The sequence below is a fragment of the Leptodactylus fuscus genome, chromosome 2, assembly GCF_031893055.1.
Source record: "Leptodactylus fuscus isolate aLepFus1 chromosome 2, aLepFus1.hap2, whole genome shotgun sequence".
Taxonomy (NCBI): domain Eukaryota; kingdom Metazoa; phylum Chordata; class Amphibia; order Anura; family Leptodactylidae; genus Leptodactylus; species Leptodactylus fuscus.
This window is the reverse complement of record NC_134266.1, coordinates 72,861,592-72,887,860: the sequence shown is the minus strand read 5'-3', so window position 1 is coordinate 72,887,860 and position 26,269 is coordinate 72,861,592. Positions and strand designations below refer to the sequence as shown.

The 26,269-nt window shown below is 41.7% G+C and overlaps 1 protein-coding gene across 1 annotated transcript; it reads right to left on the bottom strand.

Moving 5' to 3' along the window:
- Window positions 1-668: 668 nt before the first annotated feature.
- Window positions 669-26,226, bottom strand: NYX (nyctalopin). The gene is made up of 3 exons (XM_075262662.1): window positions 26,054-26,226; window positions 24,088-24,164; window positions 669-2,041 (listed from the first exon to the last, which is right to left on the bottom strand). The coding sequence occupies exons 2-3, from the start codon at window positions 24,119-24,121 to the stop codon at window positions 669-671; spliced, it is 1,407 nt and encodes a 468-aa protein (XP_075118763.1). The 5' UTR covers window positions 24,122-24,164; window positions 26,054-26,226.
- Window positions 26,227-26,269: the final 43 nt, after the last annotated feature.

Genomic DNA, 26,269 nt, shown 5'->3' with positions numbered 1-26,269 from the left:
CCCATAAAATAGTGGGGGGAAAATAAAGAAGCTTGAAAAAAAATAAAAAAATAAAATTTCTAAATCCCTCCTTTCCCTAGAGTACATACAAAAGTAGAAAATGACTGTGAAACACAAATACATTAGGTATCCCTGTGTCTGAATGTGCCCTGTCTATTGAATATAGGGTATCTGCACTGCTCCTCTTCTGCCGCAAAGGGGTTAATAGGAGCACTGCAGATACTCTATAGTCAGCTAGGCTGAATTCCAAGTGGAGGGAAAAAAACTCAGTCCTCAAGCTCAGGGAAGGGGCAGACAGACAACCAAAACACCCCCTCCCCTTTCCCAGCAACCAGCAACTACTGCACCCAAGAACTCAGACCATTTTAATTTTTGACATTTTCCAGTAGCTGCTGCATTTCCCATATATATATATATATATATATATATATATATATATATATATATATTTTATTTATTTTTTTTTTAATTAGTTGCGTAACAGTTTAGAATACATTTTCACACAAGAGATGTTTTTGTAGTTTGTGAATAGTCTTTTTAGTAAGGTAAAAAGTTAATCCTAAAAGCTAGAGCTAAAAAAATAAGATTAAGCTGTTCTTTTATAAATATTTGTAAGGTCTGAAGCTCAAGATTTTTGCAATACCCTTCACGATAGACTTATCAACAGCCTAAGATATAATCATTGTCAAACACACAAGTAAGAGCATGGGAATTACATTGTGTGCTGACGGAGCTCTAGGAGCTTTGCTAGCTTTGCTGTATGTGCTGTTATCAAAGCTCTCGGTCACATTTCCAACGTCTTCATAATTTCCTCTAGGCAGAAGTAATTTGGAGATCAGGTTGCTTAGCTTTGATTCCATGGTAGATTGGAGCCGTTCAGTGGGAAGGGGAATATAGTAGGTAAAATTTTGCTCTGTTGGGTCCAGACAGACTCCTTCGGAGGACTTTTGAAATAAGACGCTGCTGAGGTCAATACCTGCCAGTGATGATGGTGCTGAGCATGGTATATCGCGAACAAGCTTGTAGTTCTCCATCCACTCCCTTAGCCATTCAATCCTACAGTCACACTCCCAGGGATTCTTAAAAAGATATAGCCTTCCTATGAAATACACTGGTCTAAAGACCTCAAAGGGCAATGTGGTCAGGTTGTTGCTATTTAGATGGAGAGATACTAAGCTGGTGAGGTTTTCAAAAGCTTCTTCTTCAATGTAACCTATCTTATTTCGGTCTAGATAAAGTACTTCCAGCTCAACTAAATCTTGAAACCAAACACGGGAAACATTTCGAATATAGTTCCCACCCAAGTTTAACATCTTTAGTTTCCTCAGGCCTTTGAAGGAGTTTTCTGGTAGCTCATACAGCAAGTTGTCATTAAGAAAAAGGTACTCCATTTTCTGACAATCTTGGAATGACTTGTCATGGATCACATTAATTTTATTGTCTTGGAGATTCAGATAGGTTAGATTCGGTATATCTTGTAGGGAATTATAAGCCACAGCTTCAATCCTGTTACTTTCCAGATAAACATGAGTCAAGCTCTGCATTCCTCGAAGAGCTCCTGGAATCCTCCGAAAATTGTTCTGAAAAAAAACAAGTTCCCGTAGTAATGGGAGATCAACAAATAGCCTGTCAGGAATGTTGAACAAATTGCAGTCTGCTAAATCCAATTTTGTTAGTTTCTTTATGGCGGTAAATGTTCGAGTGTGCAGATATCGAAAGTACTCATTATGGGCCATTTTGAGCTCCATCAGGTTGGGCAACCCTTTGAAAGCCCCAGGAGTAATAAAGGATATGTTGTTGTGACTCAGTGAGAGAGATTTTAACGAAGGCAAAGTCCCGAAAGCGCGTTCTGAGAGAAATCTGATATTGTTTTTATCTAGGTTAATAAAGGAAGCTTCACATGGAAATTCATTAGGGATCTCCGGGAGTCCTATTCGATCACATAGAACAGAGCAGTTTCGTTCCTGAGTACAAACACAGCTTGATGGACAGGAGCGGAAACAGGCCCACATGGCATAAAGTGGCTGGATGAAAAGAACAACTGGAAGAAAGAAATGAATCTTTGTAAGAAATGAAAATGTAGAAAAAAAAATTCATTACAGTCCATTCACTTGTGAAATATTCGCAAATATATTGTGCGTGTCCCTGAACAAATGGTTAAACATATTTCATGTGACATTATAAATCACAATGTCCATAAGAATGTAAGATGAAACCTGTATAATCCGATAACTAAGGTCACCTCTATCAACAGTGACCTTTATATGGTTAACCACCATTTATCTATCTGACCATCTTAAACAAATGGAAGACTCACCTGGTATACCAATAACAATACAGAGGCTCAGTTTTACTACTCACTTGCCTGATTTTGGCAGAAATCCCAAAGATTAAAAAGTCATATCTAAATTTTATGAAATTTGTGTTTTCATTCCCAAAAAAAAGTCCATCTCAAAGTGCTCCAGTGGTAGGCGTCATTGCCTCAGGCTCTATAATGCTTTGTACGGGCTCATGTACAAGAGCTGAATGTACACGGGGGGAGATTTAATTCTGGTGCAATTTGTGACAAAAATCCATGTCATAGAAGTTCTGCACTATATTTATGAAAATGTTTTAGACACTTTTTGAGCATTGCTTGTGTAAAGCCTGTTTCATATCTGCGCATGGTTTTCTGTTCAGGGAGTCCGCTTGGTGACCCCCTAATGGAAACCTAAGCTATGAAAAATGCAGAGAGAAAAGTGCTGCTTGCAGGACTTTTCTCTCTGCATTTTACACGCAGAGAGGGGAACGGAATGGCCAGAACGCAGATGTGAACCGAGCCTAAGATGCATAACGTAGCAGAAAATGGGTGTAGCAAGGAGGATGCTAGGCTTAAAGGGGTTTTGTGAGGAATAAATTCTTTCTGCATTGTATTCACTGCCCCATATAAATACATTTAGTAATATATCACATTCTTCTATTGCACCTTTTCTTAGAATTTCATAGCACTGTGGGGAGCTTGAATCTTGTTTTTTGCCTCCTCTGATGTGCTGACCCTAGGTCATGTGACTAACCCTGCTCTACTCCTGCTTCCAGTACACTGAGTCATGTGACTAGCCCTGCTCTACTCCTGCTGCCAGTACACTGGGTCATGTGACTAGCCCTGCTCTACGCCTGCTGACAGTACACTTAGTCATGTGATTAGCCCTGCTCTACGCCTGCTGACAGTACACTTAGTCATGTGATTAGCCCTGTTCTACTCCTGCTTCCAGTACACTGAGTCATGTGATTAGCCCTGCTCTACTCCTGCTGACAGTACTGAAATATTTGGTGCATCTTTCAACATGGTTTAAGTTTACAGTGTCTAACTATCAGGCAGTATTAGCAAATGTGTCCCACTAAGTCCTGAGCTATGGCATCTCCATATGACACTGTATTATGCAGTAATTTTTCCTAGTAACAGCACCACTAGAGGAGTTTATATCTGTAATACAGCATCCGATGCAACATGTCAGATTCCATATAAATTCAACAGCAAATACACTGTATCTCTCTGTATAAAATCTTATTTGTAGCAAACCCATGAGCATGAGGCCTACAGGAGTGTGTTTAGCCTTTGGTGACCTAGTAAGATATTATCAATTTCTCAATTTCTTGGTGATGCAGAGGTGACGAGGTTCCTCTCAATGTCTAATGTATGATGTACATTTAGATTTAAACACTAGGATAGGTCATGGAGCACAAGCTTAGAGCGATGTTCAGACCTACAGCACCAGCAGCTGACTGACATTTATTGCATTTTATTTTCTTCACAAAATCCATAACATTTTGCATATTCTGAGCTGTACATATAATTACCTATCTAACGTCTTTCTATATTATAAAATAAACCATAATGTATGAAAGCATTGAAGTTTAATATACTGCTAGTGACATGACATAGAACCTTACACAGGGCCAAAACTGCCATGAACCGACCTGGCACAATCTGAGGGGCAGCATTTTTTTAAACAACCACTACCTATTGGTTTATTCCAACAGGTAGCAGATGATATTTTACTCACTGATCCCGACTAGAGATGAGCGAACAGTGAAATATTCAAGATTCGATATTTGTTTTGAGTAGAGCCTCAATATTCGACTACTCAATCGAATATCAAATCCCAATATAGTCTATGGGAAAAAATGCTCATTTCAGGAGAAATCACTATTCGACTAAAGGAGAGTCACCAAGTCCATGAATAGCAAGAGGAGAGTGTTTAGGAGGAGCAAAGTGCAGTTAAAGCGCACGGACCCCATTATAGTCTATGGGGTCTGTACACTTTAACTGCACAGCTCTTGCAGTTGCACTGATAAAAAGTCAGCTCCCTCGTAACAGCAAGCTGCCAGCTCTCCTGACTAGCAAGGACGAGCCTGCTGCAGAACCAGCGTTGATTTGCCGCAGGCTCATCCTTGCTAGTCAGGAGAGCTGGCAGCTTGCTGTTACGAGGGAGCTTACTGTTTCTCACAGCAATGAATTGACCAGCGTTGATTGGCCAGCATTCGGCTAATCAACACTGGTTCTGCCGGAGGCTCGTCTGTGGGGAGGCGGAGTCTAAAATCAGACCACAATGGAGTCTGCTGTGGTCCGATCTTAGACTCTGCCTCCTCACAGACGAGCCTCTGGCAGAACCAGCATTGATTGGCCGAATGCTGTACACTGGCCAATCAACGCTGGTTAATTCATTCCTATGAGCAAAAGTCAGCTGCCTTGTAACAGCAAGATGCCAGCTCTGCTGACTAGCAAGGACGAGCCTGCTGCAGAACCAGCGTTGATTTACCAAATGCTGTACACTGTATAGTATTCGGCCAATCAACGCTGGCTCTTAATCGAATATTTACTGCGAATAGCAAGTAGTATTCGATCGAGTACGAATATTTCGAATACCGTAGTATTTGATCGAATACCTTCTCGATAGAATACTACTCGCTCATCTCTAATCCCAACTCCTATTCCATCCGGCCTCCAATTCTTCTTCCAGAGAGTGCCACAGTTCGTCAGCATCCGAGGTAGAGGTGAAGGCCAGATGTGACAGGGGTGAGGATTAGTGAGTAAAACAATGGCTGCTGCCTGTTCACTGTGTGGTAGCCATTTACAGGGGTAGTATACTTCGCGAGGGCCTAAAAAAAGGCACTGTATACCATGTGGCAGCCAATAAAGGGGGCACTATAAAGGGTGGGTATAAGCAATGGGTGCATTTTATTGTGTGTGAGCCAAATAAGGTGATTTGTTGGGGCTTGACATATAATTTTAATTAGGGGGTCCCATCACAAAACCAGAAATTGCTAGGTTGCGGTTTTCTTTTTTTTTTTTTCGGTACATGTCCGTCACTTCAGGCACCAGAGTGGCTAAGTTCACATCTGACCTTACCTAACGGATCTGTTCAGGATCCTATTTCTCACGGACCCATTAACATCAATGTATGAATCATTTCTGTGAAAACTGTCCCAATAGTCCAATTCATAAAAGAAAGAGAGCACACTTTGTTTTCATCATGGATCACAGATAGTACATGCCCGAAGAAGCTGGTTGTGTGAATATACTCTTTCCCTGACTGCAGGAGGCAGCACTTAGTCAAACATACATCCTACCCCTGTGCTTTCTAATCTCAAATTTGGGGGAGGAGCCGTTTCCTCTTAGGCAATGACTAACAGACTAGAGCCACTCATGTTTCCTTAAAGTGTTCTTATTGATTTACAGAAACTAAGAAATTATTTATCAATTTTCTTAGGTGTACTTGGAAACACCATATCTTTTTCCTACAATGTGTCATCTACACTATACAAGAATGTGTTTTATGTTCTGTCTACAGGATTTGTGTTACTAAAGACATGTAAAGATTACTTAATGTTAGATGCCATTTGCCTTATTATTAATAATATATTAGTTAAAATATATATATAAAGAAGACATCAATAAAAATTGAGTACCTTTGCAAGACAATCAGGGGTTCCTGGTATAGATATGTGAACATAAGCTCCCAGACCTTAACCGCAAAACCAACCATGGCACAGACTCCTCACCACTGTCAAACTCTGGCTATGACCCAGAGAGAAGAAGGAAGGGGGAACCCCCAACACTCTTCTGGACCTGGGATCTGCTAGACCAGTGGCCCCCACATTGTCGGCCAAGATGGCAGCTCCCGCTTCTTCATTACTGCCACAGGTCTCTTCACTGATCCTTTACTGCAGAGCATGGACCTTGTACAGCACAAGGAACCTTAGGCAGTAAGCCCTTCATACCCACCCACTCCCCAAACTATCCTGTGCCCCATCCTCATCCACTCTCTGACGCATCCATCCAACTATCCGTCTGAGAGGCGACAACATCCCCTGGCACCTGCAATGACATATAGGCACAAAAATGCAGCATCGAGGACACACATCCCGCCTTCACACCTCACTCAGGACTCTCCTCCCCATGACCCTGGCCTTTCAGACACATTTGCTGTCTCACCAAGGTGTGACTCTTCCATGGCCTCCACCTCCTCCTAGGCCTCTTCCTGAGCCATGAACGTAGTGCACAGCCCCAGCAGATGATTGTAATTGGAAGGCCCACATTAGAGCTATCACCACCAGGGTGGATATTGAGACACTCTTACAGAAATTAGAGTCCTCTCACAAGAGCGATATGGAGCAGGAAACGGAGCCAACACTGGAAATAGACAGAATTCATAGAGCCCTGGGCCTGAGGTCTACTGATCCCTCACGCATATAAACCTATATGGTATCTGTATAGAAATAACAACATAAATAAGAAAAAACTAGTTCTTAATACAAAAATAATTTTATTAATGTTACACATCAAGAAAAAAAGAAAAGACAAAATAGTTAAAAACAATTAAAAAAGAATCGCATCAAAAATGTGAGTGGAGGTCGCAGTGTCACATGTAAATCACAATAGATAATATACAGTATATGAGTCAGTACTGTTGCTGTATCATGCCCATTAATTAATTAGATGTACATCCATTGTAAGCCCATATGGTGTGGGTGATGAAAACAATCATATAAATATATGGAGTCACCTAGCTAAGGCAAAATCAAATATAATGAAGTATAATGAAAGGTAAGTATTAGAGATGAGCGAACACTAAAATGTTCGAGGTTCGAAATTCGATTCGAACAGCCGCTCACTGTTCGAGTGTTCGAATGGGTTTCGAACCCCATTATAGTCTATGGGGAACATAAACTCGTTAAGGGGGAAACGCAAATTCGTGTCTGGAGGGTCACCAAGTCCACTATGACACCCCAGGAAATGATACCAACACCTCTGGAATGACACTGGGACAGCAGGGGAAGCATGTCTGGGGGCATAAAAGTCACTTTATTTCATGGAAATCCCTGTCAGTTTGCGATTTTCGCAAGCTAACTTTTCCCCATAGAAATGCATTGGCCAGTGCTGATTGGCCAGAGTACGGAACTCGACCAATCAGCGCTGGCTCTGCTGGAGGAGGCGGAGTCTAAGATCGCTCCACACCAGTCTCCATTCAGGTCCGACCTTAGACTCCGCCTTCTCCGGCAGAGCCAGCGCTGATTGGCCGAAGGCTGGCCAATGCATTCCTATGCGAATGCAGAGACTTAGCAGTGCTGAGTCAGTTTTGCTCAACTACACATCTGATGCACACTCGGCACTGCTACATCAGATGTAGCAATCTGATGTAGCAGAGCCGAGGGTGCACTAGAACCCCTGTGCAAACTCAGTTCACGCTAATAGAATGCATAGGCCAGCGCTGATTGGCCAATGCATTCTATTAGCCCGATGAAGTAGAGCTGAATGTGTGTGCTAAGCACACACATTCAGCACTGCTTCATCACGCCAATACAATGCATTAGCCAGTGCTGATTGGCCAGAGTACGGAATTCGGCCAATCAGCGCTGGCTCTGCTGGAGGAGGCGGAGTCTAAGGTCGGACCTGAATGGAGACTGGTGTGGAGCGATCTTAGACTCCGCCTCCTCCAGCAGAGCCAGCGCTGATTGGCCGAATTCCGTACTCTGGCCAATCAGCGCTGGCCAATGCATTCTATTAGCCCGATGAAGTAGAGCTGAATGTGTGTGCTTAGCACACACATTCAGCTCTACTTCATCGGGCTAATAGAATGCATTGGCCAATCAGCGCTGGCCAATGCATTCTATTAGCTTGATGAAGCAGAGTGTGCACAAGGGTTCAAGCGCACCCTCGGCTCTGATGTAGCAGAGCCGAGGGTGCACAAGGGTTCAAGTGCACCCTCGGCTCTCCTACATCAGAGCCGAGGGTGCGCTTGAACCCTTGTGCACACTCTGCTTCATCAAGCTAATAGAATGCATTGGCCAGCACTGATTGGCCAGAGTACGGAATTCGGCCAATCAGCGCTGGCCAATGCATCCCTATGGGAAAAAGTTTATCTCACAAAAATCACAATTACACCCGATAGAGCCCCAAAAAGTTATTTTTAATAACATTCCCCCCTAAATAAAGGTTATCCCTAGCTATCCCTGCCTGTACAGCTATCCCTGTCTCATAGTCACAAAGTTCACATTCTCATATGACCCGGATTTGAAATCCACTATTCGTCTAAAATGGAGGTCACCTGATTTCGGCAGCCAATGACTTTTTCCAATTTTTTTCAATGCCCCCGGTGTCGTAGTTCCTGTCCCACCTCCCCTGCGCTGTTATTGGTGCAAAAAAGGCGCCAGGGAAGGTGGGAGGGGAATCGAATTTTGGCGCACTTTACCACGCGGTGTTCGATTCGATTCGAACATGGCGAACACCCTGATATCCGATCGAACATGTGTTCGATAGAACACTGTTCGCTCATCTCTAGTAAGTATCAATCACATATAGATGATATCATATGGGAGAAGGAGTACATATAACTGTTATACAAAGAGCGCCTTATACAGGTAAAACACATCAAAGCCTGACTACATAGCATAACCAAAATGTAAATTGACTCCTTGTGGAGTATGCTTACCACTGCGACCTCCACCCAGAGCCCCGACACGTGCTTCCTGCTGCCCTACTGATCCCTCACACCCTTGGAATGTTATCTGTAGGATTCACTTTTACAAAGACAAAAGTGATTCTGAGAAATTCCAGAGAAGCAGAACCTCTCCTCTTTCAGAATTCCCCCATTACTATTTTGCCAGACTTGGCGCGTCGCACCTTGGAGTTACGTAAATCTCTTAAGCTGGTATTATTGGTGCTCAGAAGGAGATACATTTCTTACCACTGATAGTCCTACATTTATAGCGGATGATCCCATCTTTTATTCACAGAGAACAAGTTGGGTTTGTTCCAGGCCAAGAGGCCAGGGACAATACCATCATGATCCTATCGCTGATTACCTTGACCTAGTCATCAGGGACCCAAATTAGATTACTTTCCATTGACACAGAAAATATATTTAACTGAGTGGGTTAGGGTTCCTGAAGGAACCTAATCTCCCTTCAGGAGATAAGTATTGGACCTCACATGATGCCACACATCATGATGCTATATAATGGCCCAATGACAAAAGTACAGATCAGTGGCTGAACCATTAGCTAATGTCCTTTTTTCAAACCTCTCGATCCACGACCTGAACCTTTTTGCGAACAACCTCCTGCTTTAGGTAACATCTCAACATATCTGACTCCCGTCTATTCTAGAGGTCATTCAGTGCTATGGTAGCCTTTTAAGGTCAACACCCATAAGTCAGAAATGCTAATTATCAACATCACGAATACATGGCTTGTTTACAGTCGAACATCCCATTTAGGTGGCAGAAGGTCTGTTAGGGAAGTGCCTGACAGCAGTTCCCCAGTGCTGTAGATGAACCCTGGAGGAAGGGGCACAAGAGACAGTGATCCCTGGTCTAACCCCCCCCCCACACACACACACACACACACACACTGTCCCTTCCTGCTTGCCGGTCATATCCTAGGTAATAGGCAACAACTTGAATACGTGACACACAAAATGCGGACAAGACAAACAACAAGGGAGGTCAGCTAGCCAGGGGACAGTAACAGTCGAGCAATGCAGTGTCAAAATCGATATCCAAAAGAGTAGTCAATAGGGAAAGCCAGAGGTCAAGAATCAGAATACAAGAATAAACAGTGAGAGAAAAGCCAGCACGCACAAAGCAATAGCAAGCACCAATGTGAATGTGAGCCAAGAATAAATAGGGAGGAAGAACCCGCCCTGGAATTGACAGGAAGGCAGGCTGTCAATCACAGGGCAAGGCCAAAATTAACTATTAGAGGAGCAGAGGGAAATGAAGATGAAGGAGATGGGTGTGGTGTGAAATCAATTATCAAGGTGAAAGAATAGGACAGTGTTTAGACAATGCGAGAAGAGCCCAAAAGAAGAAATCACAGCCGAACATGCTTCCTGTGCCGCAGCATGCGGCCAGATAATGACGTCAAAGCCCGGACGGACAAAGATGTTACAAGGTCTCTGTAAAGTATGGGGGTTCACATCCCTTCTTATTTGGGACAGGTCTTCAGGATTAACTAGGCTCCACTGCTTCGCACTATTTCAGACGACCTCCACAGGTGGTCTGAGTTGGCATATTCTTAGTTCAGAAGGAATAATGCCCTTGAGATGGACATCTTGCCACGCTTTCTGTATGTTTTTCAAACACTCCCACATGATCTGTCCCACTCCTATCTCTTGAAGCTCCAGAGATTGGTGTGTGCCTTTGTATGGAATAACTCCTGATCCCACCTTAAACAACATTTTCTTACTCGACCCAAACCCCTAGTTGAGGCAGCGCTCCTGGACTTTAAGTTTTGCATAGGGTGACCTTGTGTACTTGTGTCCTGGACTTCTTTCATTACCAAACTCTAAGATGTGGCTGGAGCTTGACCATGACCAGGCTCAGTTTTTGTAGTATCTCTGGCTACCCACACTACTGATGTCTCTTTCCCTTCTTCTTCACACTATTTGTTTTGTTTGGTGCAGACTTTGCATGGATTTTGGGGTTGGTTACCACACCAGGTCCCTTGACTCCACTGGTAGGTGTCCACATTTCTCTCATTGTAGCCTAGAATTAGAAATGTTGTTGAGAACACTGAGTTACACTCACTTACTGACATAGCAGGCCTACTGGGAAATTCTCCTTGTAGGTGGCTCACCTATGTCCAATTATGCAATTATTTACAGTCTCTAACTCCCAGCTAAAATCTCTCGGCCTCACTCCTTTCAAGGAATTGTGCGTCATCCAGTCATCTCAACCAACACTATATCCTTGTTATACAATCTGCTTCTGGGCAAGCGAAATAAATCTTATGGGTCATGGTAAAGAACTTCAGCCACTGCTCAGACGAAAAGAAGCAACTCAGCTCCTTCTGCCAAGACCCAATGATGAGGACCTGGAACAAGGTCTTCATAGACACTTTCCTCACCACTTGGTGTCCCTGGGATACTTTTTGGTTAGAAGTGATGGGCCCCTGAGTTAAATGTGCGTCCCCAGGATGATGGAGCTGTGATATTGAGATTTTTAAGAAGCCTCCCCTCCCATCGACACTCCCTACACCTGTCCACATTCACACCCTCCCATCCCTCTCCCTCTCCCTTTTTTCTTCGAGTCATCTATGGTTGTTCATTGTAAGTTACCCAGAGCAACTTCATTTATAGAAGACTAACTGGCCTTTGCTGGGTCTGGGACCATTGTTTTGTTTGACTGCCAAACAAGTCCGGCTGACACACGCCTGTTTTATATTGTATTGTTCTTTTATAAAAATTTCAAGTAAATCTAATCACAAAACACACATACAGTTATCACTGGCCATATTGAAATATATAGAATTCTACATGGGTAGAATTTCTGCCTACTATGCTAAGATTATGGGCCTTAAGACTGAATTTTGAATCTATATTAACATAGTTCCCAAATAAGATATGAGGTCTTATTTGTAGAACCATGTTAAGTCTGGGTGCGGGCTGTATTTCCTATACTGATCATGGACATGTGAATAGAACTCATGTACATCATAATGAATTACGATGCAGTGAACTTCTGAATGGTTAAATCATACAGCATAAAGCTGTCAGATCAGCTCTTTAATAATCCAAATATTTGGGAACTGACTACATCATGGCTCACTTAGATGCACTGAATTTCATTCAGTCTGGAAAATACGACCCACACCAGACTGCGTTTCCCAGATCGAACACAGTAATTTGAATAAGACCTAATTCATGTCAATGGCCAGGATATTCCATAATGTGACTGGCCTCAGCAGTGACGTGCTGTTTCCACAGAAGTCACCTCTGAGCCCTGGGATTATCTGTAGCTGATGCCCAAACCCTGCACTGATCAGGAATCCTGCCAGGTCTAGTGCTATACAGTGTAACAGATGGCTCTGTACATGGGGCAGCACAATGGCACACTGTTGCATTGTAGTGCTGGAGTCAATTTGAGTCCAGCCATGAATAACATCTACATGGAATTTGTATCCCACACTCCAAATGTATGTATGTAAATAAATACATAAATTGTATAATGAATGAATCATACTACGTTGTATTACAGTTTAGCTGTCAATTAACACCTTAGCAACACAATGATATATCTGTTTGTCATGGTGTCACTAAGGAATTATGGAGAAAGCCTTCTCTATACCCGGTGGGTACGAGTTGTAATGGTGAAGGCTCCTGGGCTTGGCATTGCTAAGAATCTGTAAGAGAAATGAATGAATTTCACAATATACTACGATAGCGTTGTATTGTGGAATATTGTATGTACGATCAGACCCCTAGGGTAGGGTTCAATAATCCTAAGGGATCTAAAATAAAATATTAAAAAAATAAACACTTTAAAAAGTATAAAAAAGATAGATGTTTAAATTCCTCCTTTCCCCAGATTCATTGGCATATCTATTGGCGTAGCTACCTCTGTTGGGCCCCTGCTGCGTCTTTTTTTTTAGTAAATACGGCCGTTACCCCAGGTAACGGCCCTGTTCACGTATCAATCCCTGATAAAATGATCAAGGGCTCAGGGAAGGTGAGCAAACATAGGAAACACTGTTACTTACCTCTCCTGGGCTCCAGTGCAACTCCCTGTCATCTTTGGACCTCTTTAGAGTTGTCACAGACATCTCGTGGGTCAGCTGGCATCACGATGCCTAATGACGCCAATATAACCCACATCTGTAATGAAGAGGGCCGAAAACAGCAGGAGCTGGAGTGCAGCAGAGGTGAAGAACACTGGTTTTTATGCTTGCTCACCTCTCCCAATCACTATACTACGGGATCTGAAAAGACCGCAGAGTATAATAATAGCTTATGGGTGGTGTATCTCAAAAATTCTGCTGAACTCAAAATTTTTGCAATATTTGCAACGAACACCGTATAGGCTACTATGGAACATAATACTGTGTCTAGGGACTACTATGGGACTTTATACTGTGTGGAGGGGAAGCTATGGGACATTATACTGTTTAGAGCTGCCACTATGGGACATTCTAATGTGGTGGAGAGGCCCCTATGGGATATTATACTTTGTGGAGAGGCCGCTATAGGATATTACACTCACCGGCCACTTTATTAGGTACACCTGTCCAACTGCTCGTTAACACTTAATTTCTAATCAGCCAATCACATGGCGGCAACTCAGTGCATTTAGGCATGTAGACATGGTCAAGACAATCTCCTGCAGTTCAAACCGAGCATCAGTATGGGGAAGAAAGGTGATTTGAGTGCCTTTGAACGTGGCATGGTTGTTGGTGCCAGAAGGGCTGGTCTGAGTATTTCAGAAACTGCTGATCTACTGGGATTTTCACGCACAACCATCTCTAGGGTTTACAGAGAATGGTCCGAAAAAGAAAAAACATCCAGTGAGCGGCAGTTCTGTGGGCGGAAATGTGTTGTTGATGCCAGAGGTCAGAGGAGAATGGCCAGACTGGTTCAAGCTGATAGAAAGGCAACAGTGACTCAAATAGCCACCCGTTACAACCAAGGTAGCCAGAAGAGCATCTCTGAACGCACAGTATGTCGAACTTTGAGGCAGATGGGCTACAGCAGCAGAAGACCACACTGGGTGCCACTCCTTTCAGCTAAGAACAGGAAACTGAGGCTACAATTTGCACAAGCTCATCGAAATTGGACAATTGAAGATTGGAAAAACGTTGGCTGGTCTGATGAGTCTCGATTTCTGCTGCGACATTCGGATGGTAGGGTCAGAATTTGGCGTCAACAACATGAAAGCATGGATCCATCCTGCCTTGTATCAACGGTTCAGGCTGCTGGTGGTGGTGTCATGGTGTGGGGAATATTTTCTTGGCACTCTTTGGGCCCCTTGGTACCAATTGAGCATCGTTGCAACGCCAAAGCCTACCTGAGTATTGTTGCTGACCATGTCCATCCCTTTATGACCACAATGTACCCAACATCTGATGGCTACTTTCAGCAGGATAATGCGCCATGTCATAAAGCTGGAATCATCTCAGAATGGTTTCTTGAACATGACAATGAGTTCACTGTACTCCATTGGCCTCCACAGTCACCAGATCTCAATCCAATAGAGCATCTTTGGGATGTGGTGGAACGGGAGATTCGCATCATGGATGTGCAGCCGACAAATCTGCGGCAACTGTGTGATGCCATCATGTCAATATGGACCAAAATCTCTGAGGAATGCTTCCAGCACCTTGTTGAATCTATGCCACGAAGAATTGAGGCAGTTCTGAAGGCAAAAGGGGGTCCAACCCGTTACTAGCATGGTGTACCTAATAAAGTGTCCGGTGAGTGTATACTGTGTGCAGAGGCCATTAAGGGACATTATACTGTGTACATGGGCCGCAATGGACATATTACTGTGTGAAGGAGCCACTACATACATTATACTGTGTACAGGGGCCGCTATGGGACATTATACTGCGTGGAGGGACCGCTGCGGGATGTTATACTATCTGGAGGCCACTTCGAGAAATTCTAGTGTGTAAATACTGTGTGGGGGCCAGAAAAAGGGACACTATGCCATGTGTGTGTGGGGGATGGGGGGTTAGAACTTGTAGCACAAAGTGACTTCCACTGTAGGTTCTGAACACTCAGCATGTCAACTATTGCTGCGTGTTCGCCGGCGGTTTTCAACCAGTTTTTTCTTCATTGATTAATTGATATTGAGAATGTAATATATTGTATGTGCTGTTTCATTACATTATGCCTAGTATTTACTGAATTAAATGGTCTGGCTGTGTTAATATATGGTGAGGAGGATTATAATTTAACAGGGCTTTATGAGTACAAGCAAATCCCTGAGAGAAGATTTATGATACATTTCACAGTGCAGCAGCTGTTCTCTTCCACACATACATACTATACATCAGTATATGACGCATTATGAATACTCCTAAATTATCATGTAAGTTTAATAATGATGATTACTGAAGAATATGAATGTAGACTCGAAGCCTTCACTAAGCATATAATGTGCCACAAAACCAATGGTAATATGCTGTATATTCTATGGCATATCTACAGACAAGCTTTAACTATTCCAAGGCAACCTAAGTAAAACAGTAAGAAAATTGAATAGACTCAAAAACGAATCTCATATCAGCAAATGAGCAGTATTTCAATGAACTAAGGGCACTTAAGCTTTTAAGGTTACAGGTTGATATTATCACCCTCTGAAGACTCATGTCTTGTGGCAATGGCAACTACAGAATTTGATGAAAAATTGTGAGCAGATTGTTACTAATTCTTCAGGAAACCTAATAGGTGGCAGGTATTAGATAATGGTCCCTATAGAAAAATAGGCAATAATAGTAATCATATACTTAGTAGATTTGTACAGAGTTGTAATACTGATCCCATCCAAATGTACCTCTGTCAGACCCTGGATGAATATTACAGAGATAGAATAACACCATACATATGGCAACCGGTACAGCCTGTACAGAAGCACTTGGAGCGCGCTGCTATACAGAAGACGTATTATAAATGATGTGAATATACCATCACAGAGACTGTTTTCATAGACTCTGCTCTTAAAACAGCATCCCACAAGTAACAATGTTAACTTATTTTTGGGTGACACTGAAACTTGAAAATGTTGTTCTGTGCATAAACAGGGGGAGGGTGAGAGCAGGGAGGCTGATGAGTGAGCGGCAGCAGCCTTCCCTGCTATCACCCCCCCCCCCCCCCCCCCGTATACACATATCACACAGTGCTCAGTGAACTTCTGGTGATCCGTACTGGCTAATTAGCATATCAATAAAAGCAGGCTAATTCACATGGTGGCTCAGTGGTTAGCACTGCAATCTTGCAGCGCTGGGTCCTGGTGTTCAATCCCGCCAAGGGCAAAAAACCATTTGAAAGGAGTTTGTATGTTCTCCCCGTGTTTGCATGGATTTCCATCCCATATTCCAAAAAGACATACTGATAGGGAAAAATGTACATTGTGAGCTCTATGTGGGGCTCACAATCTATGTAAAAAAATAAATAAATATATATATATATCCTATTAATATTATAAATGTGAAAGTTTGTGAGTTTGGATGTTTGTGGGTTTGTGTGTTCGGATGTTTGTTAGTCAATCACGCAAAACCCGCTTGACCGATTTGGCTAAAATTTTCCACAAACATAGTTAATACACCCCATTGCGCAATAGGCTACTTTTCGTCACAATAGCGCACATACGTTTTTCCCAGGACCCCCACAAACCCCAAACTCACATCACTATCTCTGCAATCTCACACACTTTGGACCCCGATTTGGCTGAAATTTTCCACAAACATAGTCCCTACACTCGATTGCGCAATAGGCTACTTTTCGTCACAATAGCGCACATACGTTTTTCCCAGGACCCTTTGGATGTTCGGATGTTTGGCGGTCAATCACGCAAAAACCGCTCCACCGATTTGGCTGAAATTTTCCACAAACATAGTCCCTACACTCGATTGCGCAATAGGCTACTTTTCGTCACAATAGCGCACATACGTTTTTCCCAGGACCCCCACAAAACCCAAACTCACATCACTATCTCTGCAATCTCACACACTTTGGACCATAGCAAGCCACAAAATTCATATTACCCCCTACAGCAGAGGTCAGCAACCCCTGGCACACATGCCAAGAGTGGCACTCCTGCCACTCTTTCACTGGCATGCCAGCAGCACAGGACCTGCAAGAGTTAAATAAAGTCTCTGCTACAGCTGAGGCATAAGGACACTCCCCTTTGCGAGGGGTGCAGGAAACCCAGGGGGTGGAGCTTCATCGCTCAAGTCTCTGCCTGCTATAGTGATAGCTCCTGCCGAAGCTGCTAGCAAACTGAAAGTAAGAAACACACAGCTCCCTTCCTTTACTTCCTATTCTCATTAATGTCAGGCATTTGGGGTTATTAGTTTAGTGTTAGTAACTCCATGTACCTCACATTAATAGGAATAAACCCCATCATGTCCCTCATATTAACCCCTGTGTGCCCCATATAAAGGTTACTAATATGTGAGACATATGGAGGTACTAATAAAAGACCTCAGTAATGAAGATACTTAATTATTACCTCCAAGTCTCTCACATATCAGTAACTAGAGATGAGCGAGTACTGTTGGGATCAGCCATTCATTTCTATGCGAGCGTGCTGTTCGGATCGGCTGATCCCGACAGTACTCGCTCATCTCTATCAGTAACTCTTACACTGGGGTTAATGTGATGGACATGATGGGGTTAATTGCTATTAATAAGAGGCACATGGAGTTACTAAACTGTCATGCACAGGGCCAGACTTTATGTTGCTTACTCAAGAGTATCCTGTGCCCAAAACTTACATGTACTGGCGGAAAATAACAAATCATACAATGTCATATATCGAAGTATATTAACCTGAAATACCTCTGTCCCAAAGTCACTATGTACAGTTTATACCAACACCGTATAGCGGCTGAAATACAAATTACATTCAACACAAAAGTCTCATGTGCTCTCAGAATTACAGCAACAACAAGATACACAGTTACATGTTATATCCCATACCTTATACACAGTACGAAAACCTTACCCGCGCCTGTATATACCCACTGCTACAATCACCGCAGACGAAGTCGCGGGTACCAGCTAGTATATATATATATATATATATATATATATATATATATATATATATATTGAGTTAAAAATCACCATAGCCAAGGCTAGAATCCCTTTAAATATGGTTATGCTTAAATAAGACCATTGGAAGTATGGACTATTGTATCCTGAAGATATTTGTTTAGTGGGAATGACATTTTTATAGTTAAATTTAAGTTTCTAAGCCTAAGAACATTATTTGTGCAGCAATAAAACTGTATTATTTCCATCATAAACTCAGTGGATGGCTCTAGGTGAAGTCAATAGTATCAAGTTCTAAACTTTGATATCCATGAAAGTTAATATGAAAGACAGAGCCATCCATAAGTATTATTTCCATGGAAACAGCTGAAGCAAATGGGGTCATTTACAATGTGCATGTACTGAAATACAAAAGCATATGAAGAAATGCAAAGGGAACAAACTGATTAGAAAAAATAGAAAGTCTATATTTCATTTCACTGTCATAAATCCTTTCTAAAAGCTTGCACACGATAAATTCAAGAGTGAGGCTTTATAAATGGTTCATGGTCAGACTCTTATGTATTCTCTACAGCTGGGAAGTCTCATTTAGAATCTTTTGTTTTGTACTGTTACATGATGCATCTACAATAAGAGAATGATTCTTGTACTGACTGCAAGTCGGAAAGAGCAAGAGGCTTTCATCAACTGAAGAAATACTGAATGTCATTTACTTTAGATGGATTATGGGAAATATTTATATAGGGGAAAACAGAAATCAGAGGACATCATAGCAAAACTTAAAGGGAGTCTGTCTGCAGTAAATCAGTTCTAAATCTAATCCTAGTACATTGTAGAGGAGATTCTACAGTTTCCAAATATGTGTCTGTTATTCAGGTTAGGGGTCGACATTTTGTTCATGTAAATGAGGGGGAAAGTACTTTGCACAGAAATGTAGAACGATGACCAAAACCCAGGCAAGCTAAGACATGGCCCCAATTTATTACTGAGACTCCCTTATCATTAGAAAAACGTTTATTTAAATAATGGAACCTGGAATAGCCTTTAAAAGGGTTATTCTGCTCTTACCTTGCATTTTTTTCTTCTCCCTGCAGTTTCTGATAAAATCTGTTTCTTCTGTTATGCAAACTACGATCAAGGAGCACTGGCAGCGTTCCCCCTGTGCTCCGAGCACCCCTTTTTCATAACCTTCCATCACTCCTTAGCTAATTATATTCACTCCCCTCTTCCTCTTCTTCGAATCTTCTCCCTTTCGCAGGCTTCTGTATGCTCAGTTCTCCAGAGAACACTTGTGTAGCAGACCACCAGAAAATGGCAGCTTGGAAACTGAAATGGCAGGGCTGATTGCGCATGTGCGAGATTTGATATCTGTACAGTGCTGCGTCCGATGCCTGTGAAAGGCAGAAGATCCGGAAAATAGGAAGAGGGACACAATTAGCTTAAGGTGCGGTGGACGGTTATGATGCAGGGTAGTGCTCAGAGCACAACGCCCCGGTGTTCCATGATCGTAATTTGCATAACAGAAGAAATTGATTTTATCAGAAATGGCAAGGAGAAGAAAAGAATCAAAGATAGGAGTAGAATAACCTTTTTAAAGGCTATTCAAATGTGCCATTAGTTAAAAAGGTGTTTTTCTAATGATAGACTCCCTTTTAATTTAAGTAGGTACAAACTCAGATGAAAAACATCGCACAACAGATTCCACCATTTCATAATCTAAAGCTGAAATTAAAAAGCTAAGTAAACCCCATGAATCAATAGTTTGCAGAATTAGGTTTAGCAGCAATAACTTGAGGTAATGGTTTGCTATAAGACTTTGTCAGTCTTTCACATTGCAAGGAATTTTTTTCCCACTATTCTTTACAACATTCCTAAAGTTTATTGAGGTTTGTAGGCATTAAAGAGAGTCTATCACTCTATCCAGGGACTTTAAACTGCTCCCATACTGCAGTAGATGCTGTTAACAGAATAAAAACTCTACCTTTCTTATGTTTCAGAGCCCCAGGGATGCGTAAAAAGGAGCTTTTATTCTTTACTCAAATGAGGATCTTGGAGCAAAGGGGGAGTTTTTTTCTATTACTGAGCACTATTGCATCATCAATAAACATGCCCTTCCTGCACTCAGCTCGTCCTCCTGGGCAGTGGGAGGATCCTGTGCTGTGCATTATAACCAAATATTTCTTCTTTCGTCTCGGCATTCCAAATTACAGGGTTTCAAAAGACTTGTGGTTTGTTCAGATTGTCCAACTGACACCTTGGTGTGAATTTGCTGGTCCATCTACTCCTGGGAAGATTATAAACTGTCATCAATGTTTTCCACTTTTGAATAATCTTTTTTTGCTGTAGAATGATGGCCTTAAAATTGTTTGGAAATGGTTTTATAACCCTTCCCATGTTGACTCCAGCAAATATTACTTCTCTAAGATCATTGCTAATGTCTTTCCTCATTGGCATTGCATTAGCACACAGCTGAATGCTCTAGACCAGCAATTTAGCAAAATGTCTGCTTTTATAGAGGTTGGCACACATAGTGAAGTCTCTGCGTCTTATAGTGCAATGTCAGGGGGTCAGCAATGACTGATCATCCTGACCACTTCTATAATGATTGGGAGAAGTGTGGCTGCACCAGCTCAGGAGAGTGGAAGCTGCCCTCTCCACATTCAGACCTTGGCTATCCAGACCCCTGCCATCTGTCCCTACATAATGACTGGGAAAAACACTCTTCTCCCTACCGCTGTCCACTTGGCCCTGATCCATTACAATAGTGACAGTAGGGATCACTAATTGTCCCTGTTGCCTACACAGGAGTAATGCAGTCCTACTCCTGTGTAGGCAGCAGGGATAATTACCAATCTCTGCTGCAGTTATTGTGATGTATTAATCCTATAAGAGTGGCGATCACCGAGGTGAGTGACTTGTCAATTCTGTCTGGGGTCACAAAGAAGAATTGAGCTGCATAGATAGCATCACACTGTGTGGTGGGCACTTATGTCCCATACAGTATATTGCTCCATTAGTGCTCCCAAACAATAAAGTGCTCTATTAGTATCCCTGTACAGTATAATTACCCCTTAGTGACTGACATACAGTATAGTTCTCTATTAGTGCCCCCACATAGCATAGTGCCTCATTAGTACCTGCCACAAAGTATAAGGGCCCCTTCATACGGCGTAAGCGCTCGGATCATTCCAAGCCGTACACACGAGCACTTCTAAACACTTCCCATTCACTTCAATGGAAGCGCGCGTAAAGCCGACTTTACGAGCGCTCCCATTGAAGTGAATGGGAAGTGTTTAGAAGCGCTCGCGTGTACGGCTCGGAATGAGCCGAGTGCTTACACTGTGTGAAGGGGCCCTAATATTCACTTAGTGCCCCCCCCCCCCACAGTATAATGCTCCATTATCACCCACCCCCCAGTACAACGAGCTATTAGTGATTACCTCACAGTATGATGCTCAATTAGTGTCTACACATAGCATAATGCTATGTTAGTGCCCCCCCCCCCCATAAATTATAATGTTTCTTATTGCCCTAAAGACAGCATAATGCTCCGTTATACTGTGTGGAGCAGCAATAGAACATTATTCTAAGGGAGCCTTTTAGGCAGGGGCGGCTTGTAAGCAGCAGACTGTTAGGTAAAAACCCCTTTATCTTTCCTAGGATGCCACTTAGTGGCCATTGACTCCTCTACTCTATTAGTCCACTAAAGAAGGTTAAATTATTGTAAAGTATTTTGACTCATTTTTTTAATTTGCCTAAACTTGAGGTGTGTCTTATATTTATACTTTAAAAATACAGTAATCAAGGGCATTCATTTTGCCGCACCTGGCCGGTACTTACTCTTGGTTCCTAAGGAAGCAGTACTTTTACGTATTACTCTATTTTTTTTACAGACTGCCTGCATTTGGCCAAGTTTAGTTAAATATGACAATGTACAATCTGTCATGTTGTCCGGGCAAAAAAAGTTATTTTTAAAATAGGTTAAGGAAGGTGGAAAAAAAAATCATGGGGCCACACGGTGGCTCAGTGGTTAGCACTGCAGCCTTGCAGCGCTGGGTCCTGGTGTTCAAATCCCGCCAAGGACATAAACCCATCTGCAAGGAGTTTGTATGTTCTCCCCGTGTTTGCATGGATTTCCATCCCATATTCCAAAGACATACTGATAGGGAAAAATGTACATTGTGAGCTCTATGTGGGGCTCACAATCTACAGAAAAAAAAAAAAAAAAAATCATACTCACCTGTCCCTGGTGCTCCAGTGTCTTCCCAGTTCAGTCCAGACCTGCTGCTCCGAAACTCCTCGCCAGCTGTGAAGTCCCGGATACCATCCACTAAAGCCACTGGTTGGCCTCAGCAGTCATGTGCAGCAGGAACTCCTGCCAGAAGACAGGAGTTCCTGGCAGAACCAGACCACACTACAAGGTGCCAGAGCACCAGGGAAAGGTGAGTATGATTTTCTTACATTTTTTTTCACCTCCACTGACCTATTTAAAGTATAGCAGTTTTGCCCGGACAACCACTTTAAGGACCTTCTAAGAACAAGGTAATTTTTTTTATCATGTCCTGATATGTAAAACCATAGAATTTAACAAGGGTGTATTTTGTTTATCTCGTGCCTCTATGTTACAGGTCATAGTGGTAGCATAGCTGAGCAAAATGAACTATGTTTCTGTCTTGCAGCGAATGTAAATTAACCGCAGTTGGTATATGTGGGAGCTTGCCAAGCCAGGAAACTGTCCTGACTTTTTGAAGTCATCTCTTTCCTAAGCCTCTCTTATCATCCTAAAGTACTGGTCTAGTGTTTCTTAACATCATCCTTTAAGTCTTTGCCATGTCTTCTAGAGGCAGGGTGTGCCATGACAATCATGAATTTCAATGGCTCAAAGGATGATGAAAGGGAACACTAATATTACAAATATGTGGGTTTTTCTCCTTTATTAACAATTATTGCTAAAGTGTCCATAGCTGGAAGAAACTCTGAAAATATAAATTATGGCACACATTTACATATGATCATTGACTCCCACTATAAAATCAAAAATATTACTTACCGTATATACTCGAGTATAAGCCGAATTTTTCAGCCCAGTTTTTGGGCTGAAAAAGCCCCCCTCGGCTTATACTTGAGTCAGCAAAAAAAAAAAAAAAAATTTTTTTTTTTTTTTTTTTAAAGGAGGGAGGGTCTATGATCAGCCACAACATTAATGTATAGAATCTCCCATAAAATAGTGCAAAAAAAAAAAAAAAAGATTTTAAAAACATAAAAGTTCTAAAACACTCCTTTTCCTAGAATACATACAAAAGTAGAAAATGACTGTGAAACACATACACATTAGGTATCCCTGTGTCTGAAAGTGCCCGGTCTACTGAATATAGGAGATCTGCAGTGCTCCTGTTCCATCGGGAAGGGGTTTATAGAAGCACTGCAGATACCCTATATTCAGCCAGACTGAATTCCAAGTGGGGGGGAAGAAAAAACCCAGTCCTGAAGCTCAGGGAAGGGGCAGACAGACAACCAAAACACCCCCTCCCCTTTCCAAGCAACTACTGCACCCAAAAACTCCGGCCATTTTAATTTTTGAAATTTTCCAGTAGCTGCTGCATTTCCCCCCCTAAGCTTATACTCGAGTCAATAAGTTTTCCCAGTTTTTTGTGGTAAAACTAGGGGGGTCGGCTTATATTCGGGTCGGCTTATACTCGAGTATATACGGTACATAAATACATAATTAATATGGTGGAAATAAAGATTTAGTTCCATTAAGTCCAACCTATAATACTACCATATAAATCCAGTTGAAGGCACGTTACCTTATATTAGGAGAAAAGTATCCTTTTCAATACAAATATGGGAACCCGAATAAATTGATCTTTTTCTAAAAATCTATCCCTAACTTGTAATTAATGAGAGCCCTCAATACCAAAGCTATGTTACATTGTTTCATAACTTTTGTGATTGTATTACTTTAGTATTATAGTAGTAAATTTAGATATAGAGATACCTGCCACAATATGGACGATAGATACGAGATTGTTCACATGTGCGACATGACTTACCATTCAAAATGTTTGCAGACATTACTTCGTACATTAGACCAGGGCATTTCAGAAATAGTTAGAAAATGGACCTTTATCTGTAATATAATAGAGAGAATTAGTCAATGACATCAGTATATGGGATACGTGTGACTTATAATGGTAGCTGAATGAAAGTATCTGCAAAACATGAACTTGAATCTAATTCTGTAGATGCCCTAAGGTAGCAGAAATATGTCCCAATCATTATTTAGCAATCTGCTATAGCTCAACATATACATTTACAGTAACTAGAGATGGGCAAACTGATGTATTCCAAACCAGGTTCGATACGAATATTCCAAATTGTTCAGTTTATAGCTAAACATTTTGTATTGTCTTGTCTCGGACTAACTAAAATGGCCACTGTGACATGAATTTCAATAAATTATTATCCTTTGCAGTCTCTTCAGACCCCAGAGGATAATACATGGAGGTCAAAGGGAGATGTAAAAAAAAAATAAAAAAACATTTATACTCACCTTCCCTCACCCCCTTTGGGACTCCTCATGGTGTCCAGTCTCCTGGTGAAGTCATACACCCAGGGTTACCGCTGAGGCCTGTGATTGGGCCACAGTAGTCACATGTGCTCATGTGACTACTGTGGGAGAGCACATCAAGCAACATGGCTTCATGATACTCAGCCTGTGATTAGGCCTCAGTGGTGACCATGGGCACATGACGTCCCCGAGGAGACCAAGAGAGCGCTGACGCTGCAAGGAGGCCCAAAAGTGGTGAGGAATGGCAAGTATAAATGTTTTTTATTTTTTTTGGGGGGCCTCCTCCTATTATACTCTGGGGTCTGAAGAGAGCCCAGAGGATAATAATTCACTGCAATGCTTACTGCAGCAGCCATTTTAGCTCATCTGAGACAAATTGCCAGTTGTTTGGTTTTGTTAAATAGAAACCCGGATCAGAACAAATCCATTCATCCATCTCTAGTTACTATAACTGTATATGTTTGAGCTACAACAAAATGATTGGGACATAATTTTGCTACATGAAGGTATCTACAAAGTTACTTTCAAGTTCATGTTTTATAGATATTTTTCACTTCTGGTTCTATCTGAACTTATTTGACCTGAAATGAATCAGGCACCAGAGCCATCCGAACTAGAAACTAGACTATTATTGGTAGGTTTGTCCATTTCTAATTGTAACATGTTAATACTGTAAAGTGCTATTTATAGACATTAACACAGGCTAAGACAGTAGAAGAAGCCGTTCATATAGTAGCAGCTCTTATATGGATTAAAGTATTAAGTGTCTAATGCATTGGTTGAATTCCACACCCAAGAAATTTCAATAATTGTATAATTGAAACTATTGACTTTTTGAAGATCTTTAATTGTAGAATACAATCATATAAGTAATATAATATCGTATGATAAACTAAGTATTCAATTCATAATAGCAGATAATAACAGTAGCTTATCCTATCTCACATTGCTGGCATGACAATGCTAAAGCATATTTATGCAGATTATTATGGGCCAGGCAATGGTGTAAGCTTGGGTACGCTTGGTGCTGATGCCAATCTTGCGTATGTATATGTGTATATATGTTTGTGTGTGTATGTGTGTAGATATATAGTACATATATACATTTCACATATCATCTGTATATCATCTGTTGTGTGTCATAACTCAAGTGAAACATATAACTCTGTCCTAGCATCACTGGACTAGTTCCAAGTCCCACAAAAAATGAAAAATTTTATATTAAAAAACTTAGATGTTGTTTTTTGGGTATTGTATATAACTAAGGCAATTATACACAATAGTGTATGAAATGCTCATAAATAATATTTGCACCATGTATCTCATATCTATCTATCTATAGTTATCAAGGTTATTAGCAGAAATGTCATCTATACAATCAATCTTTGTCATGTATACAACTTCAATATGTTCATAGGTAAATTTGTCATCATTATTCATCATCTTACCTACAGTAGTTTCTTTCTTAGTTGCTTCCGATGTTCCACGTCTCAGAACGATCCTTCTCTCCCTAGCATCTCCATCCATTTGGCTTGTTTCTCTCTGAAAGTGATCACTTAATGGCCCTGAAATCCTCAGTATCAAATGAGGATTATGTGAGAGATGTAAGAATGTGATTGCTTGACAAAGCAAGACAGGGATTGTTGATAAATCAATCTGGTCTG

Bases quoted from the DNA above. Each gene is read 5' to 3' on its own strand.
- NYX (XM_075262662.1), bottom strand. From the start codon at position 24,121: ATGTACGAAGTAATGTCTGCAAACATTTTGAATG. The intron at 2,042-24,087 runs GTAAGTCATGTC...TCTTTCTTCCAG, and splicing joins GTCTGCAAACATTTTGAATG to TTGTTCTTTTCATCCAGCCA.